This window comes from Typopeltis vanoorti, chromosome 21, assembly GCF_054136105.1.
Source record: "Typopeltis vanoorti isolate ZY-2024b chromosome 21, IOZ_Tvanoo_1.0, whole genome shotgun sequence".
NCBI classification, from domain to species: Eukaryota; Metazoa; Arthropoda; class Arachnida; order Uropygi; family Thelyphonidae; genus Typopeltis; species Typopeltis vanoorti.
Window position 1 is genome coordinate 31451225 of NC_143569.1, and position 23037 is coordinate 31474261.

Consider the following 23037-nt stretch of genomic DNA (forward strand, 5'->3'; position numbering starts at 1 on the left):
AATGTAGCATGTACTTCTTGTATACTTCTACTACTGGTTGCTTGTAAGAACAAATCGGAATAATTACGTATATCCCCAAGCAGAGTTTCTCAATCCGGGTTCCACGAGAAATTGTGATTTGAAATAAAATAAAATATAATATATAAATAAATAAACATAAAGATATAATACTTTTCATGCACTAATTCCCTTAAACTTGAATAGTATTACAGGGGTTCCTCCAGATAAAAATATGTTCGAGAAAAGCTGCCCTACAGGTTCCACTCGTCATGATGTATAAGTGCTATTTATAGAAGATATAATATGCGTGTAGTTTCCGTTTGGAAGATAGGCATTAATTTCATCAAAAAATTATGACATTAATTGCAACATTAATAACTAAATACAAGCATCTAATAGGCATTAAAAAAAAACACACACCTAACGCCTTATTTCATGAGACTTATTACTGATAATACAGATGCTTGCTTAGGATTACTTGCAGCTGCTACTCAATCTACAGTATATATGGCATTCGCTTACATAAAATCCTTACGCTTATTTGTCAAATATGCGCTCTCTTGCGAGATATTTAAACTTAAGAAAGGATTCGGATATATACCAAACCAAACTGACAAGAGAATGTTGCTCCTTGTGGAGGTGCTAGTAATTTGTAAGTGGTGCCATCTGTTATCAGATATTGTTATCATTTTCGGACAGGAACAGCTTGGAAGATTCAAATAACAGTAATATTGACGAGAAATATGTTTATAAATTCCCATATGCAAGTGAGGAAGTCCAGGAAGCAAAATTTTGCATTACGTTTGTTGTAAAGCAGTACAGGTAATAAAAATATTGAGCAATCCTCAAAACGCTAAAAGAATAACCTGAAGAATTTTAATGAATTGAAGTATACCAATCGATATCATATACAATAAATATCATCACATTTCAACGCTAATCACATGAATATGTATGCATGCTAACACTGTTTAGTTATTATCTAATGTGTTTTAAATATATTTATTTAAAAGTTACGCCAACTCTCTCTTTTAAAGTGCAGTTTCAACTAATTTCAGGTGTGTTTAAAATCCAGCCATTTATCTTTCCCAGTACTTCAGTACTTGGACAAAGAGTGAGTGCTGTGTGCACAACAACTTCTGGAGAGAAAATTTCATTTCAGTGGTATAAGAATGGCATTGAAATCATTCAATCTTCCCGCATCCAGATTCGTTCTTTCTCTGATCTTTCGAATATTGTAATAGATCCTGTCGAAGATGACGACAGCGGTAATTATACTTGCAGCGTAATCTCTGGTGGAAAACGAGACAGCTTCACGACAGTCTTGAAAATTTTAGGTAAGTAGCTAATTGGCTAATATTCTATGAAATATTTGATTTTCTAATTTTTAATGTTAATAACCTACTGCGTGCAGTTAGATTAAAGATCTCTGTTTCTATCTAGTTTGTTGACTATCTCTGAACAAAAGTAAAATGACAAAGACTATTATCATCCAGCTGAATTTCAAATTAATTATATAAGCTTTCATGTCAGCGAATTAAGTGTGACTTGGAGTATGAGAAAAGTCAGCAAACGAAATTGCTTCTCAACCTTTTCTTTCTGTATTACTTGATATTTAATACTTAAAATACATACAAGAAAAAAAAAGGATTTTGATATTTTGATATTGTGGTTCCACAGAAATTGTCACTTATGAATTCAGGGAGTGCGAACAGAGATGGGACTTATCAACGTTTATCTCACTGAGGTATGGATGGTTATCGTTGGATAACACTACAGGAAAACTGTTTCGAAGAATATAGTTCGACCCAATGAAAGAAGAGGTAGAAATTCTTTTTTCAGAGTTTTACATGCATCTTACCTTGATGTTACTCATATTTTCATAGACGTTGTGAAGAGCGAAGGAGACGCTTCAGTTGAGCATTTCATAATTCCCGTATGAATGTTATAAACAGAAATAGTTCATATGTAGTGGATTGCACTTACTTATTCTGGATATCATCAATGAATTTTATATAGGCTGTCAGTGCTCCATCCATAAAAATGGTAAGAGTCAAATGATAAGCGTATTATGAGTCAGTGCGGATTTTACATAGTAACTAGTTCGTTGTAGGTGGATAATTCTGAGGAGGAGAAAAATTAACATCTGAGACTGATGAAGTTAATATATACGATGTATTTCTGAAAAGAAAGGAGAGAATTGTTGCTTACAAAAGAGAACGAGAGATCCTACTGTGTCTGATGAATTAGGATCAGTAAGATATCGAACATATGAAGTAGTTTAAACTTATTTTAAAAAAAATAAACAAACGTATTTCTTTTGATCTGCGTGTATATTGACTGAGTTGTTTTCCCACCTTTGAATAATGACCTGAAGAAGCAATGGTTTTAAATACGGCTGGTTCTCTGTTTATTGTCAGTGTTGTGAAAGCTGTCAAATGAAGGTGACATAATAGGATACCTCTCTGCAAAATCAAGGTAATTTTTTTTTGTTTGGAGATCGCACCAAATCGACTGAGGCTAGGAGGCATATCTTGTCTAACGTTATTACTTCTATCTGAGATCGGCCACCTCGGGCTTCAGAATAATAGCCTTTGTAAAATTTCCTGCCTCCCATAGGATTCGAAGTATATCTTTTCAAAAACTATTCAATTTCATTCATCTAAGTGTGATACTTGGATGAACGAAGGCTCCCAAAATTGTGTACTGACATTAATTGGACTGACATTAATTGGATTAATGTCAGTAGAGAAAGAAAACGAACTAACTGGTGAAAACTGTTCCTGCATAAATAAGGAGGTAATAGACTGCAACTTCCTGTTTTTCTAATAAGAACAATAAGAGGTTGTGTATAATTGAAGTGTATTAACTATAGTTTATGTGAATAAGTTGAACTGCATAGTGTGTTAACTAGGTTTCTTTCTGTTTTGAACTTTGGCTGCACGTATCATTGCATCCACAGTATGTGGGATCAGTATAAAAATAGCATTCTTCCATGAGACAAAGTATTCTTCTGAAGAGAATAACTACCTTTATCACAAGAGACAGCAGGATTTGAGATTGCTGTAAATCTTGCTCGTGAAAGATTCAAGTATTAGTCAGAAAATTAGGAGAACATGAGTTTCTACATTTCTTTTGCAAGTATCTAATTATGAGCAAGCAAGATAAAGCCCTTTTGACAGAAACCACCGAAACCATATCATCTGGGGTTTGATTAAATGATGAGTTAATAATAATTGGCTGTCAGTATATAACATTCTTTTTTAAAACATTTGAAGCGAAAGCAACTGGACAAAGTTCACTATCAAAGATATTCTTTTTCTTATGAATTTTCTGGATAATAGCTAAAATAAAACACAAGATATATCACCAAAAAGGACAGTAAAATCAGGGAATAATGATAAGCCGAAAGAAAATCATTAGAGTAGACAGTTTAGTTTTTGTACTGAAGTCGTTTGGTATTTAGAATACCCTATTTAAAGGGTGCTCTGAAGACAAAAGTTTAGGCTAAAATTAGAAAATATTGAATTATGGTATAAAATGACAAAAAATGAGAAAAGTAACAAATACAGAAGAAGTGGGACTGTTATTTGTTGGGAATCTTAATTTTGATTATTGTTTATTATAGTGTCATTGGGGTAAGTAAGACACAACACTTATCTCTCGCAGATTCATATATTAAAAATTCAACTGAGATTCAAATCAGATATTTTTATTACAGTACCACCGAAGTGGATTCATATTCCTAATGATATAGAAGTTATGGTAGGTGACATCATTTCAATAGACTGTAAAGCATCTGGAAAACCTTCACCAGAAATAAAATGGAAGACTAAACCTCCAAGTAAATACATTTTTAAAACTGAAAATTAAAAATTGAAAGAATTTTTAATTGAAAATTGAAAAGACTTTATTTTGACATTGAGATTGGACATTATATTACAGATCACGAGGAATTTCAAAGTATTCCATTTCAAAGTCACGTTAAACTTTTACCAAATAATACTCTCTACATCGATTCTGCGACGAAAGAAGATGAGGGAATATTTCTTTGTGAAGCATCTAATGGAATTGGAAAATTATTATCGAAGATCATAACTATAGCAGTAATTGGTAAGATAACTGAGATGACTGTGGATCTGAAATTAATAAGTTGATAAACCCCATCCCTTTTAGTTTGTTTCTTTGTTTTATATAGTTGTGATTCATATAAATATGTATTTATATGCACAGTTGAGTCCACATTTTTATATTTATTTTAAGATATTACAATTGCTGTGAGCATTTTATTAATGATGTCTGCATATCAAAATATTCAAAGAAGTTTTCAAATTTAAAATTTGAAAGGATTATCAATGAATAGGACTGTGTAATGATATACAATAACAATTTTGGTTATATTATAATCAATCAACATTTATCTTTACATATTAAATTGTTCATTGTAGTAAGCTGCGTAAAGAGGGCGCTGAAATCGCTACACTTTGTTCAGAATACAGTTGCTGCACGCTAAATGTATTACTTGGTAGAATTTGTTGTTTCAATTTTTAATCTTTTTTCGCAGATTGTGGTATATATATTATAGTTGAAGTGAATAAGTTGAACTGCATAGTGTATGAACTTATTCTGTAATTTATCGTGATCTCTCAGCTGTTTATTACAGTGTTGTAAAGGGGATATCTTTCTGAACAGAATGATGTATTCGCTTAGCCAGTATTGCTGGGCAATGGCGGCTTTTGCATCGTTATTTTCTGTTAGTGTTGGAGAAGGGAACGGTAAGTAGTACATTATTATTTCAGTCATTAGTTCATTATTTATCATGCTGTATTATAATTGTAAAATAATATATTCTTGTTTATTTACGTAAATCGTAAGCTAATTTTATTAAAGAACATAATTATCGATTCATTTTATAAATATTTCGCAAAAAAAAAACATTTAACTGAATAAGCATAAACGAATTGTGTGTGTGACCAGAATTGTAGTGTAAAAGTAATATAAATAGTTAAGAAATGTACAGTTTTTGTGTTACTTTAAAAGTATTATTGTTAAATTTAATAAAATATCTTTGTTAAATATAAATTCTTTGATAGAACTTTATAGAATAAATATTTACTTAGCTCTTGTGGAATGAATGGTAAGATTGCAGTTCACTTAATGTTCTTTCTTACCAATACCGGGAAGGGTGAAATGCCATTAATCTTATTGTGATCCTTAACAATCTTATCTAAGATTCATTATGTAGATAGTTAGTTTAGGGAGCCTCCGTAGCTCAACCGATAATACCGGTGCTATTTTTTGGAAAGACCTGGATTTGAATCCCGCCCGAGGAAACTTTACAAAGGGTTCAAATAAATGTTAATTAGCCAGTGCCTTCCAGAGGCATCAAGGTTTTTCATCCCACAAAAAAAATCGGACAAAATCATGCATACAATTAACAAACGCAATACATTAATCTCCTATTTTAGTTGCTTCGTAATATCAAACCGAACTATATGTTTTTTTTTTATAAAGAATATATGAAATTTTGAAATTTAACCCTATTTAATACAGAATGGGACAATCCTTATTTGAAATAAAATGGTTAGAAAAAAATATTAAAATAAATGTGTTTTGATGAGTTCGGTATAGTTTGCAACATTTCAGTTGCATTAGTCAGTTATGAGATAGAATGTTAACTTTGTCGAAGTTTAGTGTAACCTAGGACAATGAACTAAATCCGTTTTCGGATAAATTAAGCCACATATCTCATAAACATGTTTTTTTTATAATTTAATTCCATAATACTTACAGGAAAAAAAAACGGCGATTTCTCTCTTCCTCTGTCTGTCTGTTTATTTACCTATTCCCATATCAGAAGAGTGCTAATGAGGAGACGTTTAAGAGTGGTGTAATTATTTGATATGATATGGCAGCTTCTCTTTCCAGTGTGAATAAGCAGGTTGTGTATCACTTATTTCTGAATGTCAAAGTATGCTAAGAAAGAATCGTGCTTTTATCTATGTACTCATTTTCGTTAAGTTTAAAATTAAAATGATCACACATTATGAAAAGATAAAACAAAAGTGGTATTTCCATTACATTTTACCTACAGTAGAAAGAAGATGCAAAACTTGATTATTGATGTAATGATTTTGTAATGGAAAGCGATGATCTTGGGAAAGAATTTTTATTACACTTGTGAAGTTGTGAAAATACATTTCTACTGCAGAGTATGAAGCATGTTAAGTGGTATTCCTTGTATTTGTTTAACATTTCTTAAAATGAATAATGGAAACGTGAATTTAAGGACTGAATAATACTGGATTTTTTTTTTATCCGAACACTGTACTCAGTCAGATCATATTATTACCGGCTGAAATTTAATAAAAGTTAAAACGTAGAGATATAGGCTATGTTGTGCAACACTGAATAGAAAGATAATATTCATGACACGATATGATTTTATTTTTTTTTAATTATTGCACGAATAAGTAAACGATTTCAATATCAGGCTTACAAATATTTCATCTGCTGTTCTGTAACGTTATATTAGAGCAACTTTCATCGGTAATTAAGGAAATTGGGAAAGAGTGCTGTACAATGAATTTCTTCCAAACACTTATTAATTACTTCTTCTTACTTTTTATTGCCAGCATGTAAATTAAAACCAATATTACATAGTTCTGAAATGTATTTTATCTAATATTGCTTGATGATTTTACTCCTAAAACATGCTTACTTTTATTGTTTATTTTGCTGTGAGATGTGATAAATGATAATCCTCAAAACGATCTATTATGAATGACATGCCACACTTGATTAATACCAACAATCATTTGATTTTTGTCCCTCTAAAGCTGTTACGTTGCGTTCAATTTTAAGACTAACATTATAATTCCAACAAAACATTTCATGACAACAATAGTTCCATGATAATGTTTTTCTTTCGTTGGATGGGACAGAAAGTTTATCAAGTAAAGCTAGTTTTAAGTTCTTTTCTGAATTTTAAAATGCAGCTTAATTTGCCATTGCCAAATTACATCTGTAGATGGAATCCAAGTCGAACATTAAACATCTTGCATGTTTCATAAAGTGGCGGAAATATCATGAAAACTTTCTGCCATTCTCTGTTTCTTCTCTTTTGTGCGTTAAATCGTGCTCCACAACCAAGAAATAGAATACCGATGTACTTTTCAGCAACTATGGAAAGAAACATAATAACGAATAAATATCATGTATTAGTAACGATAAAAATGTCAAACTAGACTTTATCCTTCACTTATGAATTTTAAAAATTAGCTTAATGTTTTGTTGTTATTTTAATTCATCATAGTTTTTCACTTTGTTATTATATCTATTTTTAAGAAATAAATTCTTTAGTTATACAAACGTTTTGCTTAAAAAAGCAAATCTTTTGAGTATAACAATATCTTTAACCTGGTTGACCGTGTGGACAACGTATCTGATCTCCAGCAGGCACTGGTTCGAATTCTGACGTGGCCACGGATGCCTGTGAATGTTTTTAGGTAGAAGATGAATTTCGTTTCAATAATGAAATTTTCTGAGTCGGCATATTGAAAAGAATTATAAAACTAGATGAAAACTCGCGTAAAATACTTCATTAGCATCGAATTTTCGCCTTAGTATCATAGGCATCGTCAGTACTAGATAACTATAATTATAGCTATAATTAATGACCTTTTATACTTATCTTACATTAGCTATTTAGGTAGCGCTTTTTTGGAATTGTCTGCTAATGTTTAATTTCCATTCTGTGATCTTGTACTGACGATGCATATGATACTTAGGCAAAAAAAATATTCACGCTAAAATAAAGTTTTTAATGTGAGTTTTCCTCCGGTTTTATAATTATTTTCAAGATGAATTTCATCACAGGTGCGAGACCTCGCTTTGCATATTGGAGGCCTGAAATTTGCTTGAAAAGTTCCATGCTTGTTTTAAAGCACAATACAAAAATTAAATTACAAAAATTACAAACCTCTTAGCTTACCCATTCATAGTAACTAATGTACTGCTATAGATTTAGAAGAAACGAGCATTATTGGGTAGACGTCACATAAAAAAAGTAAACCCGGTATCTCCGTTCTGGAAACCAAGCATGTCTTTTCAATATCATTTAAGCCTCCAATAAGTAAGGTATTAGTGCCATACCGACTGATGATTCTCTCTCCAGCTGAAGTCAAACTTACACTGAACGAAAAATATTAATTTGGTTGGTTCTTAGAACTAATGTTATTTAGTCAAACTCAAATGATAAATCATTATCTGTCTAAATAAATATCTTGATCATTCCAGGTGTGTTCAAGATACAACCTTTCAACTTTCCCAGTTCCTCCATACTCGGACAAAGAGTGAGTGCTACATGTACAACAACATCAGGAGAGAGAATAGATTTTCAGTGGTTTAAAAACGGTATCGAAGTAACGCAATCTGCTCACATCCAGATACGTTCTTTTCCTGATATTTCTAATATCATAATAGATCCTGTTCAAGAGGATGACAGTGGGAATTATACATGTAGCGTGACCTCTGGCGGCAAACGAGATACTTTTACAACCAGTTTACAAATTCTAGGTAATCATAATATTCCAGTTAATAATTATTAAATGTGAATCGTTTCATTGCCTCCATTCTTCAAGATTTTTCAGATGATAAATGAATACTTTTTTGTAACGCACAGTTCCTCCAAAATGGATTTCCTCTCCTGATGATTTAGAAGTGATGGTGGGCGATATTGTATCAGTAGCGTGTAAAGCATCTGGAAAACCTGCGCCAGAAATCAAGTGGAAGAAGAAATTACGAAGTAGAGTATATCCGAAATTCTAGAGCTGTGGTGGTTTACAAAAGCTTTTAAAGTTTAAAATAGTTTTAAAGTCATTTCTCTTATATTGAGATTGTGCCAATATATTTCTAGTAATACTGGAAAGCACTTGGAAACCACTGCTTAAAACTTTAATCTGAAAAACATTATTTTCTCAATTTTTTTTCGATTAGAATATGTTAAATGTTAACACTAAACGTAATTTTCAGATAGCGAGGAGTTTCAAGATATTCAGTTTTCTGACCATGTTAAACTACTGTCGAATGGAAGTTTTTATATTAATTCTGCTTTAAAAGACGACGACGGTATATTTCTTTGTGAAGCTTCTAATGGAGTTGGAAAATCACTAATGAAAACTATTGCTGTTTCAGTTATTGGTAAGGCAACAACACTTAAAGATAAGATTACACAAGTATATAAATTTCATTTGTGAAAACACGAACTTTATATTCTAAATTATTAATACTGAACAATAACTATTTATCTGAATTTTTAGATTTAATTTTTTGTTTCTCTGTTTGAATAACGTTGATTATGAAATTGATAGTTAATTTTGTGGCTATTATGATTTTTTAACCTGTAAGTTCGTTGGTTTTTTATTTTTAGAATATATTTAAAATCATTACATTGAATGCAGATAGAGGTCGCAACAATCGCTATACTTTGTAACAACAGTTCTACTGTACGCCATAGGATAACTTTGCTGCTTTGTGTTCTCTGCTGTTTTTACTTTATAACTGTTAGTGCAATATAACCTGTATGTATTTCCCTTGATTATTAGTTTAACTGGACACTACCTGCCCATTTAGAGTGCCAATTAAAACCTACACTTGCTTCTATTAAAGACGATTTGCCTGTACTATCACATTTACTGATATGACTAAAGCCGTGGTCGTAATGGCGGTTATTGTAGAGCTCTTCTCATGCAGTGCTGCTGAAGAAAATGGTAAGTGAAATTACTAATTCCTGATATCCAGATATTATAAAATTAATTTGAAGAGTTTAAATATAAAATTAGTAATGAGAAAGGTGGACAGTAAATATTTGACCGTAAAAATATTCATGTTTACCATAGTGGAATGAAAATAATTTCGACTGATATTTATCAGCACTCTGAATTCGATAATTATTGTAATAAAAATGGGGAATACTCTCAGTCTTTATGAGATTTCTTCATACATAAATACAAAATTATGTAATAAATTGTATATCAGCTTGTCAGAAAAAATGTTAGAATAAATTGACTCAAATTTTCTATCTAAACTAGTCATTAGTTTAGGAAGGTATTTTATTAATAAGTCATAGAAGTAGAGTATAAAATGAATTAAGTTCAATTTAAATTTATGACTACTTTTAACCTTTGTGTTGTTATTTCACTTACATAGAATGCTGAAAATATTTCTTCCAGTTGAATATCGGTCCACTTTTGAGAAAGCTTTATAACATTTATTGTACCACATTTTAATATTTGGTTTACATCTTATCTAGCCTGTTTTGGTTCTATGATAAAAAAGAGGCCACATATTTTGTGGACAGAATATTGTACCACAATTTAATTCTGATAATTTTATACCACATTTAAGTTTACTTATTATTCTGAACATGTATACAATTTTCTGAAATAGACGCATGAATTCCAATATGGTATACTTACTATTGTTTCTACAGGACACTACCGAACTAATAGTATTTAATGCCTTTCAGGTATATTCAAGGTACAGCCATTTAATTTTCCCAGTAAAACCATACTTGGACAACGAATTAGCACTGCCTGTACCACAACATCTGGAGAGAGAATTGAATTCCAATGGTTTAAAAACGGTATTGAAATAAGTCAGTCTGCACGCTTTCAGATTCGCTCCTTCCCTGATCTTTCAACTATTGTGATAGATCCTGTTGAAGAAAATGATGCTGGTAATTACACATGTAGTGTAACTTCTGGAGGCAAAAGAGATAGTTTTACCACAGTTTTAAAAGTACTAGGTAAGCTTTTTTCTTAGAACATATGCTACGTATTTTCTAAATAATCTCCACTCGATCTATCGTTATACTCGACAAACAAATATATTATTGTTATCTGATAAGCATCCTAGCTGATTAAAACATTTTTGTAAAACAAAAGTTTTAGTATAGGTGTAACACATTAAAGTTCCCAAGTTTTCTGTTAAGAAGATTAATAGAAATATATCAATGATGGTGGAGTATTTTAAAAAAGCTTTAAGTTGAAAACAGAAATTTCTCTATCGTTGAAGAAGAGCTCTGAGTTAAGTCAATATTGTTAGTATTGTGTGTACGATTCTTAAAGTATAAAAGAGTTTAAGTTCCGAGAAATAACTTGTAGTAGTGAAATGAAAAGTAACTTTAAATAAGTTTAAACGTACCGGAGAAGATGAAGCAGCTAAATAAAATATCATGTCTGCTGTGGACACCAAACATCTCATCTACAGTATTAATGTTTTGGGTTTATAACGTTTCGTGGTTGGGATTGATATAAAAAAAGTATACTTAGTATAAGTACTCTGTGTACTTATACTAAGTATAAGTACACAGAGTTTTTCGGATAAGTAGAAGAATTGACAATGTTTCTATTGGCAGAGTAATTTATTTCTTCTCTTTCAAATTCTTCTCACTCGAGTCATTTTAATGACACTGGTGATTTCATTTGAAAATTTCAAAACACTATTCATGACTTAAATAGCAGTATAAATCATCTAACATCATGATTAACGAATTAACAAACTAATAATGTCAGGAATTCTTTGCTACTTCATGCTTCTAGTGTGGATTGTGCAACCGATAAAAAATATAGAAGCTGAAAGAATTTAAAAAAATATCGAAACTTTGACTACAGTCTAGAGAGGTCCTTTACTAGTCACTAGGAATTTGTGGTATCTAATTCCATAGAAGCATGAATGCTTATAATATCCTTTATAGCTTAAAAATGCATTAGCGTTATCTAATAAGCACAACTGTCATTTTTGATTAAAAAAAGGATGATATGATAGCTGTACTCAAAAGCTGACAACTAAACTAGCCTTTTTTGGTTTTGTGGCGTAAAATATTGTACAGCATAGTAAAAAATATTGGTTAAAATTGTGGACCAATATTGTGGTTAGGTAGGTATGTATATATAAAAAACATTTAATTATGATTATGTGATTGGAAGATATAATTGCTCGATAGATATAGTTAGACGAAGATAAATTTATAACTACTCTTCTCTGCAGTATTAGTTGCAAAGTGCTGTATATTTATTTTCCTAGGTTTCACAAAGCCTGAAAATATCTGGTATACTTGAGTGAGAGCCGCTACTTCAAGATTAATGACATATCATACAATAGGTTCTGAGCAAATTAATACACTGACAAATTAAAATTAACGCATGTTTTGACGACAGCATTTAGCATATGAAAGAAAATGAAAAAATACCAGTTACATTTGGCCGAGCAGGTAGCATATCCACTTTCCAAACAAGAGGCTTTAGGTTGGAATCTTACGTTGGCATGAATCTTTTGATTGTCCTTGAAAAAGTTACATTTTTGGTCTCTAGAGCAGGGTTTCCGAATTATGTAAAGTTATAAATGTAAATTATATAAAGTTAATAAAATTGGGAAAAATCCTTCAGTCAAAGTATTAATGTACTATATGTTTTCTTGTACCTTCCAAGGGTGGTAGTTTAAAAAAAAGTGGTTATTGAGAACGTAATCAAAGATTAGTAACAAATGAGGAAAAAGTGACATCCATTGAAAAGATTTTATTCCATTAATAGGGTGATTAAGAAAAATATGTTTCATTAAATTATTGCTTTTTAAAGGTATCAATAAGATTTGTAAGCTGCATATAATCTCTCTGAAACATTTTCTATAACGTCAGTGTAATTCATAGGCAGCATGTCTTTGTGAAGGGTCGTCATATCTTAGTAATCTACTAATACTTTATAATAGAGTGACAACTGAGTTGGATAAAAGGGATGGTTTCACGATTATCCAGCTAGTTTTTGCAAGGGTGTTTGACAGGATACCACATAGAACTCTGTTAAGCAAACTGCAACAAATCAGGATGTATAGAAAAGTGGTGATATGGATAAAAAGGGTGGCTGATGGACAGATACCAAAAAGTAGTATGCGGAGGAGCAGAAACCAGGAGAAGGCAGTGACTAGTAGTGTGCTGCAGGGCTTTGTGCTGAGACCACTGCTGCTTAATTTGTACATAAATGATTTAGAAAATAATTTGAAGAGAGGTATTCAGTTATTTACTTATGGTGCAAACATGGGTAAAGTAATAGTTAATAAAAGTGATACATTGGCTTTCAGGATAATTTAAATAGGCTGACAGTATGAGCAAAACCTAATTGATATCAATTTAATGTGGATAAGTGTAAAGTTATGCATTTTGGGATATACAGATTACATGCTGTGTACAACATTGAGGGAAATGTACTCCAGGAAATTGATGAAGCCAGGAATTTGAGAGCAGTAGTAGTGTAGATAGAGAGCTGACGTTTATTGGGCATATTACTAAAGTAGCTCACAGGATTACTGGTTATTGAAAAACACACTAACAATTAGAGATAAAGAGTAATAATTCATCTTTATAAAGCCTTGATATGACTACATTGGATTACTGTGCTTAGGTCTGATCACCTAGGTTTCTTGGGGATGAAGAAGTGGTGGAGATGATCCAGAGGCCAGTGACCAAGTAGGTGAGTGGTCTGTGCAGTGCTCCCTAAGAGGATAGATTGAGCGTTTATGGGTTGCAAAAATTGGTTGATAGGCATAAGGAAGGGGAGATATGATACAAACTTTTTAAAGTTACTTAAAGGCTTTTATAGAATTGATGCATGGGAAATATTTCAGCACTTGACTAGAGGAGAATGAACAAGTAGTCAGCAAAGGCATGAGGAATAGATTTTTCGCTCAGATAGTGGAGAATGCATTTGGAATGGGTTGCCTAAGTCAGTTGTGAATGTTTTATCTGTTAATAGTTTCAAGGAAAGATATGATAGCTATTGTGTTGATAGTTTGGGTCTTCCACGATGAGTATTAAGACTCCACGGAGGTGCCCGTGTAGTAGTAATAATAATAACAACACCTCTAAAAAGAGGCCAATAAGTAGTTAAACTGCTACTTATAATTCGGAATGTTTTGAATCATAATATATATTGTTCTCCGCGAACATTATCAGTATTCAAAATATAAGAAATATGCAGCATTTTTGAGACATATTTTGCCCAGAGAAATACAGTTTGTATATGTGCTTGCGTGTGTGTGTGTGTGTGTGTGTGTGTGCCCACGCGGGTGCCTAAACATGCTTGTTTAAATAATTGGTTATAAATTTTAAATCGTTGTTTATTAAATGATTTTTTTTTAGAAAATAACTTTTATTCTCACAAATAGTAGCATTGAATTCTAGTGTGCACCCATATTCCCGTGGGATTGTAAGTGCGCATTGATTACTTTAACTCGTCATGGGACACGTGATGTGTCACTGCGGATATAGTTCCACTAATATGACGTTAACGCACTACCATAAAGAGAAGTAGCAGGTAAATGCCGAAACCAAAGCATACTGAATTCACATTTTTAGCTGCCGGTTATCCAAACAGGGATGATAGTTCCTTTGATAACTCAAAGTCGGATGATCTTTTAAGAGATTTAAATCGCACCAAAATAGTTTGAAATCTGGATTTCTATGGAGCCTTCTCGAAATGAGTTTAAAAAAATCAGATTTCAAAGTCATTAAAAAATTTTAGAGTTATAACTTTTTATGACTGGTGTGGTGTTTCTGAATTTTTGCAACGATGTTAGCTGATTAATGGAAAGATTGGGAAGAAAACATGTCCTACATGAACGGCGGTTATTTCTAGATGCATCAAATCTTGTTCTCCATCAAACATTGTTCTCCATTCCATCAGCATGTGGAGGAATCTTTCTTGATATAATCTTTTCTTCTTAAATACATGAACTGCAATGAATGCTTTGGGTGATTTCAAGTGATAGCAATTTAAATAGGTTCGTAGCTAGGATTCACAAAATCTTGCCCTTTTTTTACGCGAGTGGAATAAATCGAGCTAAGACAAATTTTTATTAGGTTAAAAATGTGCCATTGGATAGAGTTTTGTATCAGAGAAGAAAGGCGATTCACGTCCCTTTGTACAACCCGAAAAATTCTCTTCCATTGCTCCATATTAAACTTGGTTTGATGAAAAATTTCGTTACAATTTTAAATAAGAATGACGATTATTTCTTCTGTTAGTAAAAATAGTGAAAAAAATAAGTAATGCAAAAATTAAAGGCGTCATTTGGATTTCTCCTATAAGTTCTTACACATGACGGGTTTTATATATCTTGTGATAAAATACCTCAGGAAGGTACTTTTGACACTATTAGAACCAATTTTAGTGTCTGTTTCAAGTGACGATAGCGGAGATTAGCTGAAAGATATTGAAAGCTATACAAAGTAATGGGATAAAGATTCACTTTTTTCCATTGACATTTGGATTTCTTTCTTGCTAACTTGGGAGCTGCTAGTAATAAACATAACAAACAATTATAGTAATTGTTTTATCGAGTAGTAGAAGTCAGATAATTAAAATTTCAGGATACCTGTGGATTTTGCAGTTTTTTTTAGAAAGGACTTATTCCAGCTTATAAGTGAGGCTCTTAAATTAAGATAACTCGAATTAATTTGCTCTGGAGCATGTGGCAATTTTAAATCATAATCCAGTTCATCACATCGAAATAAATTGGTCTGATTTACTTTAGTTTCAAAGCTAAATAAAAGTTCTGTCTGTTAATCCCTTTAATTATTTAAATTTATCACTGAATATATGTCAGCTAATTACTGTCGTATAGGTGGTTGCACTTAAAATGTATGAATATTTATTCCTTACAGTACCACCAAAATGGATTCAAGTCCCTAATGATGTCGAAGTGATAGTTGGTGAGGTTATATCTGTAAGTTGTTCAGCATCTGGAAAACCTTTACCAGAAATCAAATGGAAGAAAACATTACGCAGTAAGTCTATCCTTGACACTTGGGTGTCTGTAGTTATGCCTTTTATTTATGCAGGCCGAAGAGTGGCGATGATTTAATATTCAATTTACATTGCAGATAATGAAGAATTCCATGACATTCAGTTTTCTAGTCATGCTAAACATTTCACGAATGGGTCATTGCATATTGATTCAGCAACAAAGGATGACGAGGGTGTTTACCTTTGCGAAGCATCTAATGGGATAGGAAAGTTCCTGTCGAAAATATTCTCTATTGCTGTAATTGGTAAGACAATATACTCGCCAATATACATTAGATATTCACCACTTTTATATATATGAAAAATGCACGATCTCCTGTACAGTATATTCTATCATTGTGACTTTCTAAACGTAAAATAATTATTTTATCGATATAGTATAATGATTCGCTTTAGTTTTATACATTATAAAATCTCTATGAATATATTTGTATTAAAAGATCATCGTGATATTTTTTTTCATTTTATTTCATTATATTGAATACCTGTTCCAATTATCAGAAATAAAATAATCGTTTTTTTCTTATGAATAATATCTATTCATATTCCTAACAGCAGATATCATCAGAATGTATTGAACATGAATTATTTTATATAATCCGCTATCGAAATCCTTTTCCTAACATATTGTATAATTAATTTCTCTTTCTATATATATATATATATATATATATATATATAAAACAAAGTCTATTCATTTGAAATAAAATGCATACAAAAGCAATTCGAACATCAAAAATGCTGTCTTTACGAACACAACATTTTTGATCTGTCTTAACTATGGTTTAAAGTTTATGCAAAGGAAATGAGAGAGGGAGAGAGTGCTTTTATATTTGATAGAAAAACGCAAGAGGACGCTGCAGTCACTACTTTGTTAGGTGCGTTATTTCAGCATTATCATACAGACTATTTGTTGGATTAATTTTCTTGCTTACAGATATATATATACATGCTTATTTGGATGTGTATGCGAAGTGGTTGCAGCACAGCTAATATCCCTGGATTTCACTCATCTACTGGGTATGCTTCTTGAACTAACAAGACACATCACAAATAAACTACAAATATGCTCGACTGGTTTCTGTGTGTAATGGCGGTTCTTTTAGCGTTGCCTGAAGCCAAAGCGGGAGGAGATAATGGTAAGCAAAATAACCTTCATATTATATATTTATAATTTGTTGTGTGATTGTCCATGTATGGTGACTAACGATATATATATATATATATATTTATATACAAACTTTGTTTGGATACAAATTTTATGTGAAGAATTTATCTGTGTAATATGAAGATAAAAATAAACTGAATTAGGAAGGTTTTCTCATAATATGAACTATTTTGTCTTTTTTTTATACCAATAGTAGTTTTTTAATTTATATCAATAAATCTGTAAAAAAAACTAATTTTTCAACAGCATGGTTTGTGTTGTGTATTGTGCGGACAACTTAACCTGTAATAAATAAATCAGTTCTCCAAAAACATTCTTGAAATTAATTGAAGTAAAAAACATCGAAACGTTGGTTTCGATGCTTGCCTTTTAACCAATATTAAGAGAAAATTCTTAACATTGGTTAAAAGTTTTGTAATTTTCTGCTATTATATGCGGATATGCTAATATGGGCTGATGTAGGTGTGGTGACTGATTAAAGATGTTCATGCCGAGTAAGAATAAATAATCAAAACAGAACCATGAAAGGAAGGAGGCTGTTAAAAAGGAAAATTATAAATTACTCAACAGTGATGTAAAATCTAATTTTTAATAAGGAAACAGAAGAAATATTTAAGTCTCTGTGAGGCCCTGCTCTTAATTTACTGGTCTATCAGTGCCCACTAAGTGTTCTCCGCCACAATCCACCACGACGGTGAGATGATTTTATATTATAAGGACACTTTATTTAAATTTTTGAGTGAAGATTTTGTTGCGAAATTTGGCATAATATGAAGGGAACTTCCAGATTGGGAGAGAAATATTATAATTCTTTTACAGTAAGTAGTAAATCAAATCTCTCACATGCAAACAGATCACTCTGAAGACTATGAAAGAGCCAGTATGAAATCTGCCTGAAGAAACTTGATATGAAACTACTGTTTTCAATTTTTCAAAATATTTGAATTCATCGAAGAAATGGAAGTTCATATGGTGTTTGTTATTAGAAAGTTACGGGAAGCGAAGATAATTATCATCAAATTCTTGCCGTGTACCCTCAAGTGGTGTACAGGATATGATAGTACTACATGAAAAATTTACATCATTACTAACTTCCTATCTACAATTTTCGTTCAAATCAGTCTGTTACCTGTCAAGCCTCCTACATTATCCGATCTCATATTTCTATCTTCTAAGGCATTTTTCCTGTATCAATCCATATATATCTTGGTCTGTCTTCTTCTTGGTTCTTTTTCCTGCCAACCTGGCAGAGAACACTTGTTTTGCTAATCTTTCCTCTCCCATTTTGTTTAAGTGACCAAACCACCTGAGATTAGCTCTGTTAACATATTCCTGAATGTTGACAATATCAAGTTCTTTACTAATATCCTCGGTTTTAATATCATATTTCCATTTATGACATCTGTTCATGCCCATGATCTTTCTCAAAACTCTCGTATCTGTAGTATCTAGTCTTTAGTCAAATGTTTTACTTCTGACCCAGCTCTCAGATCCATAAGTTAAAATTGGTTTGAACACTGTCTTGTATACAGCTAATTTAGTGTTTTTTTACTAATTTCTCTCTTATTCCATATACATTTATTCACTTGACTTCCTACCACACCAGCTTTGTTGATTCTATTGTCTATTTCCATATTTAATTTACCATCTTCACTAAAAATCGTTACTAGGTAGCTGAAATGTTTTACTTGTTTTATAGGTTCTCCATTCACAATGTAGTTGATAGTGCTTCTGCCTATTTCTATTGTCTTTGTCTTGTTATTGCTGACATTCATACCATATCTATTACAACAGTTATTCAATTTAGTCATAGAATCTTGCAGACTTTTAGCAGATTTATTTAGAAGTATAAGATCATCTGCATAAAGCAAAGAGCTGACATTAACATCTCCAATTTTGATATCCGGTTTAATGCCACTTTCCTTCATAATGAGATAATGAATAACAGAGGGGATAATGTGCATCCTTGTCTGACACTAGATTTAACATTAAACCATCTTCCTGTACTTCCTTCAAATCTAACTGCTGACTTAAATAACTCAAATAAAGACGCAGTATCGTTTGATATACTGCATATAACCCCACCATATAACTAGCGGTTTGAATAGCTTTTCTCTTGGTACCTTGTCATATGCCTTTTCCAGATGTACAAACCTTAAATACAGATCTTTGTTGTATTCTCATGATTTCTCAACTATTTGTCATAAAGTGAAGATCTGATCCTGACAGCCTCTATTTGGCCTGAATCCAGCTTGTTCTTCACCAAGCTTTTCTTCCACAATCCTTCTTAACCGTTTCTCAAGTATACTTGCGTAAATCTTACCAGGAACACTCAGTAGAGAAATACCTCTGTAATTCTCATATTCAGTTTTATTTCCCTTTTTATATATGGGTACTATGAGAGCTCTAATCCATTCATCCGGAATTCGTCCCTCTGTCTAGGCCTTCTGAACTATGCAGAACAGCCGCTGTAAGACTTTTATGCCTCCATACTTGAGCATTTCTGGTCGAATATCATCTACCCCCTTCTGCCTTTCCACATTTCAGGCCTTTGATGACTTTTTCTACTTTAAGTATGGACATGTATTTCTAACTGCATACCTGTTGAATGTTTTTACCACTGTGCTATCACAGCTTGTTTCATTTAGCAATTTTTCGAAGTAATTACTCCATATTTCAAGCATATCTTTTTCTCCAGTTTTTCATGCCACCTTTGTCATCTCTAATTCCTTTTACAGCACGCTTTCCTCTATTTTTGAGTTTTTTTAAGAACCTCCAGAATATAATGCCACCATCTTGATATTTATTTTCTATATTCTTACCAAAGTCTTCCCATGACTTTTGTTTAGCTAGTTGTACAGTGTTTAGCTTTCTTACATTTGTCTCTGTATTATCCTCTAAGAGCACAAGCTGACTTATTTGCCAGGAACTTTTGATATGCTTTCTTCTTTTCCTTCACTGTCTCTTTAACTTCCTGTGTCCACCATGGAGTTCTGATTTTTCTCTCCTTGCAGACAAGCTCACCACATGCCTCTCTGGTTGAATCAATCAATCACTGTTTTCTTCAGGGATTGCCACTGAACCTCCAAGGTTTGGTTCCTCAAAATTTTTTTCTTGAGTAACATTTGTGCATTTTAGTCTACAGTTGTCTAGTCAAGAGCTGCTCAACTTTTATTCGCTTTAAAACTTTCTTACATGTTCTTCTTTTCAATATGAATTTCAATTTTATCCTGCTCAAGACTAAATAGTGATCACTTCCAATTCCAAATCCTCTGTACACTCTGGTGTCCTATACCAGGGAGAAAACATCACTATCAACAATAACATAGTCAATGAGGCTTTTCTTATTCCTTGCCTCTTCTCTCCATGTGACTGTGCACATTTTTATGTTGGACAATTGTGTTAGTAATGTAACCAGTCCATGTCTTGAGCAGAAATCCAACAGGTATTTGCCATTATTATTAGCTTTGCTCTTTTCTCCAAATTTTCCCAAAATATTTTTGTATGTCTCACAATCATTTCCTACTCTGCTATTTAGATCCCCAACAAGGACCAACTTTTCCTTTTTCATTGTGTCAGTTGCTCTCTCTAAAGCCTCAAAACATTCCTCCACGTCTACCTTAGTAAAACCTTCTGTGGGACTATAGGCACAAATAACTCTCATTGTCCAGTTCTCCATTCTGTTATTTGTCCACATCACTCTACTTGAGACTGCCTGCCATTCAAGAAGATTGGCCTCGTATTTAGTACTGAATATTATGTCTATTCCTTCTTTTCCTTGATTGTTACTGCCTGAATGTTCTTCTTTTCAATATGAATTTATTATTATTTATTTGTATTTATCATTTTGTATTTATTTCTCAGAAAGATCTCACCAGTTTTTGTCTTTTTTTTTGTTTCAGTTACCCTATTTTGTCGATCTGGTACTTATCTAATTCCTCAGCTAGTCATATTTCTTTGTCATTCAGTCGTCTTATGTTGATAGTACCTATCTTGAACTCTGGTGACGTTGAGTTGAGGTGTGTTTTAGGTTTTAGCGAAGATAATTCTACCTAAAATTTCTACACTTCCGTGGACATTTTTATATTAACCCTGTAAAACAGTGCATGTGTAGGCTCCTCGAATGGTTCAGGAGAAAGAGTCTGTTCAAGTGTTGTTTTTTAGTAGATGGAAGTGTCATTCTATTTTAAAACGCTGTTCTGAAGAACACAGAATAAAATACTGAGATTTTATCCTACTCAAGACTAAATGGTGAAGTTTGAAACTGCACTGTGCGTTGTTTCTTTTATGAATGCTGAACAGCAACTGCTCATTTTTATGTTTAAGAGAGGAATTTTTTTATATCGGCATGTAATCAAAAATTAATACACTTGTTTTAATTTAAGCGCAAATTCTTTTATAATTGTTATAATAATATGAATATTTTATAGTTATAATATTTTGCCTATTACAGATATCTTCAAGATACAGCCTTTCATCTTTCCCAGTATGCCAATAATCGGACAGCGGGTTAGTGCTACATGCACAACAACATCAGGAGAGAGAATTAATTTCCAGTGGTTTAAAAATGGCATTGAAATAACCCAGACTACCCATATCCAGATACGCTCTTACCCAGATCTTTCAACTATTGTAATAGATCCCGTTGAAGAAGACGACAGTGGTAACTATACTTGTAGTGTGGCATCAGGTGGTAAAAAAGATAGCTTTACTACCATTTTAAGAATACTAGGTCAGTTGATTATTCCATTCGCAAAATATTGTTATAAATAAATGCTTCTATTGTTATTTTATAATTTTCCAAATAATGAATTGTTTATTATGTTGTCTTTTCTGTGTTTAGTTCCCCCAAAATGGATTTCCACTCCTAGTGATTTGGAAGTAATGATAGGTGATGTCATATCACGAGCTTGCAAAGCATCAGGAAAGCCTCTACCAAAGATCAAGTGGAAGAAGAAATTTCGGAGTGCGTTTATAGAATTCCTCTAGTATGAAAGTGATTTTTGTTTAAACACCAGCTTTTTGCATGATATTTATTAAAATAGAATTGTATGCTTCTTCATTAATTATCCATATATATTTCATGGTGGTTCACGAATATATTTTAAGAACCAGTACTGAAAATAGTTATAAAATTTTAGCCGTCTCTATCAACTATATTTAAATTCCAAATCGTAATTTATCATTCCAGATAATGAGGAGTTTCAAGACGTTCAGTTTTCTGATCGTGTTAAATTATTAACAAATGGGACTCTTTATATTGAAGCTGCATCGAAAGAGGATGAAGGTGTTTTTCTTTGTGAAGCCTCTAATGGGATTGGAAAATCGCTGATGAAAACTATTGCGGTTGCAGTTATTGGTAAGATGATAGCTTTCCTAAATACAAAGCAAAAATATTATGTTCATCATTATATATAAAATGCTTATTCACAGTAGGATATACATTTCCATTTCAACTAAAACTAATCGTGCATAACATTAAGTTTACCTGAACATATTTCATTTCTACCTATAATTAATTTGAGAAATATCATCAGTACTTTATGATAATTAAGTATGCTGTATATTTTAGATTGTTTATTCTTATCAAAAGCAGTCATTTAATTTTTTTGTATTAAATTCAGACAGAGGGCGCAACTATCTCTATTCCATGTAACAACAGCTGCTGCCCGCCATAAGTGTCTTGGTTAACGTTTTGGTTTTCTGTTTAGCTTTCCAACAATGCTTTAAAATCTTTGTACATGTGTCTCGCAGTAATTATTCTGTCGTACTGTGGATACTACCTACCTACTTGCCTGCCTCCAATACCAGTTTATTGTTCTGGATTGTAAGTTCAAGAGGATCCTATTATCCGACCGCATTTTCAGAATGGCCAAGAGAGTTGTATACGTAATGGCGGTTATAATAACGCTCTGTTCAAGAGGAACTGTTGAAGAAAATGGTAAGTAGAATTTCAAGGATTTTCAAAGGTAGTTTTTGGGCAGTTCTCTTAGCACTAGCATAATCTTT

The 23037-nt window shown here is 32.2% G+C and overlaps 2 protein-coding genes across 2 annotated transcripts in view; both read left to right on the top strand.

Annotated features, from left to right (window-relative positions):
* The window catches only part of LOC150094706 (cell adhesion molecule Dscam1-like), a 211049-nt gene that overhangs the window by 103391 nt on the left and 84621 nt on the right, over nucleotides 1–23037 (top strand). The gene's annotated exons all lie outside the window — the stretch shown is intronic.
* LOC150094707 (hemicentin-1-like) overlaps nucleotides 1–23037 on the top strand; it is a 108650-nt gene that overhangs the window by 70965 nt on the left and 14648 nt on the right. The window contains exons 31-42 of the mRNA XM_090411587.1: nucleotides 1245–1337; nucleotides 3722–3844; nucleotides 3946–4113; nucleotides 8299–8577; nucleotides 8684–8806; nucleotides 9034–9201; nucleotides 10529–10807; nucleotides 15719–15841; nucleotides 15938–16105; nucleotides 21482–21760; nucleotides 21872–21994; nucleotides 22220–22387. Coding sequence (XP_090267713.1) covers nucleotides 1245–1337; nucleotides 3722–3844; nucleotides 3946–4113; nucleotides 8299–8577; nucleotides 8684–8806; nucleotides 9034–9201; nucleotides 10529–10807; nucleotides 15719–15841; nucleotides 15938–16105; nucleotides 21482–21760; nucleotides 21872–21994; nucleotides 22220–22387 — 2094 coding nt within the window. The remainder of the gene's footprint in view (nucleotides 1–1244; nucleotides 1338–3721; nucleotides 3845–3945; nucleotides 4114–8298; nucleotides 8578–8683; nucleotides 8807–9033; nucleotides 9202–10528; nucleotides 10808–15718; nucleotides 15842–15937; nucleotides 16106–21481; nucleotides 21761–21871; nucleotides 21995–22219; nucleotides 22388–23037) is intronic.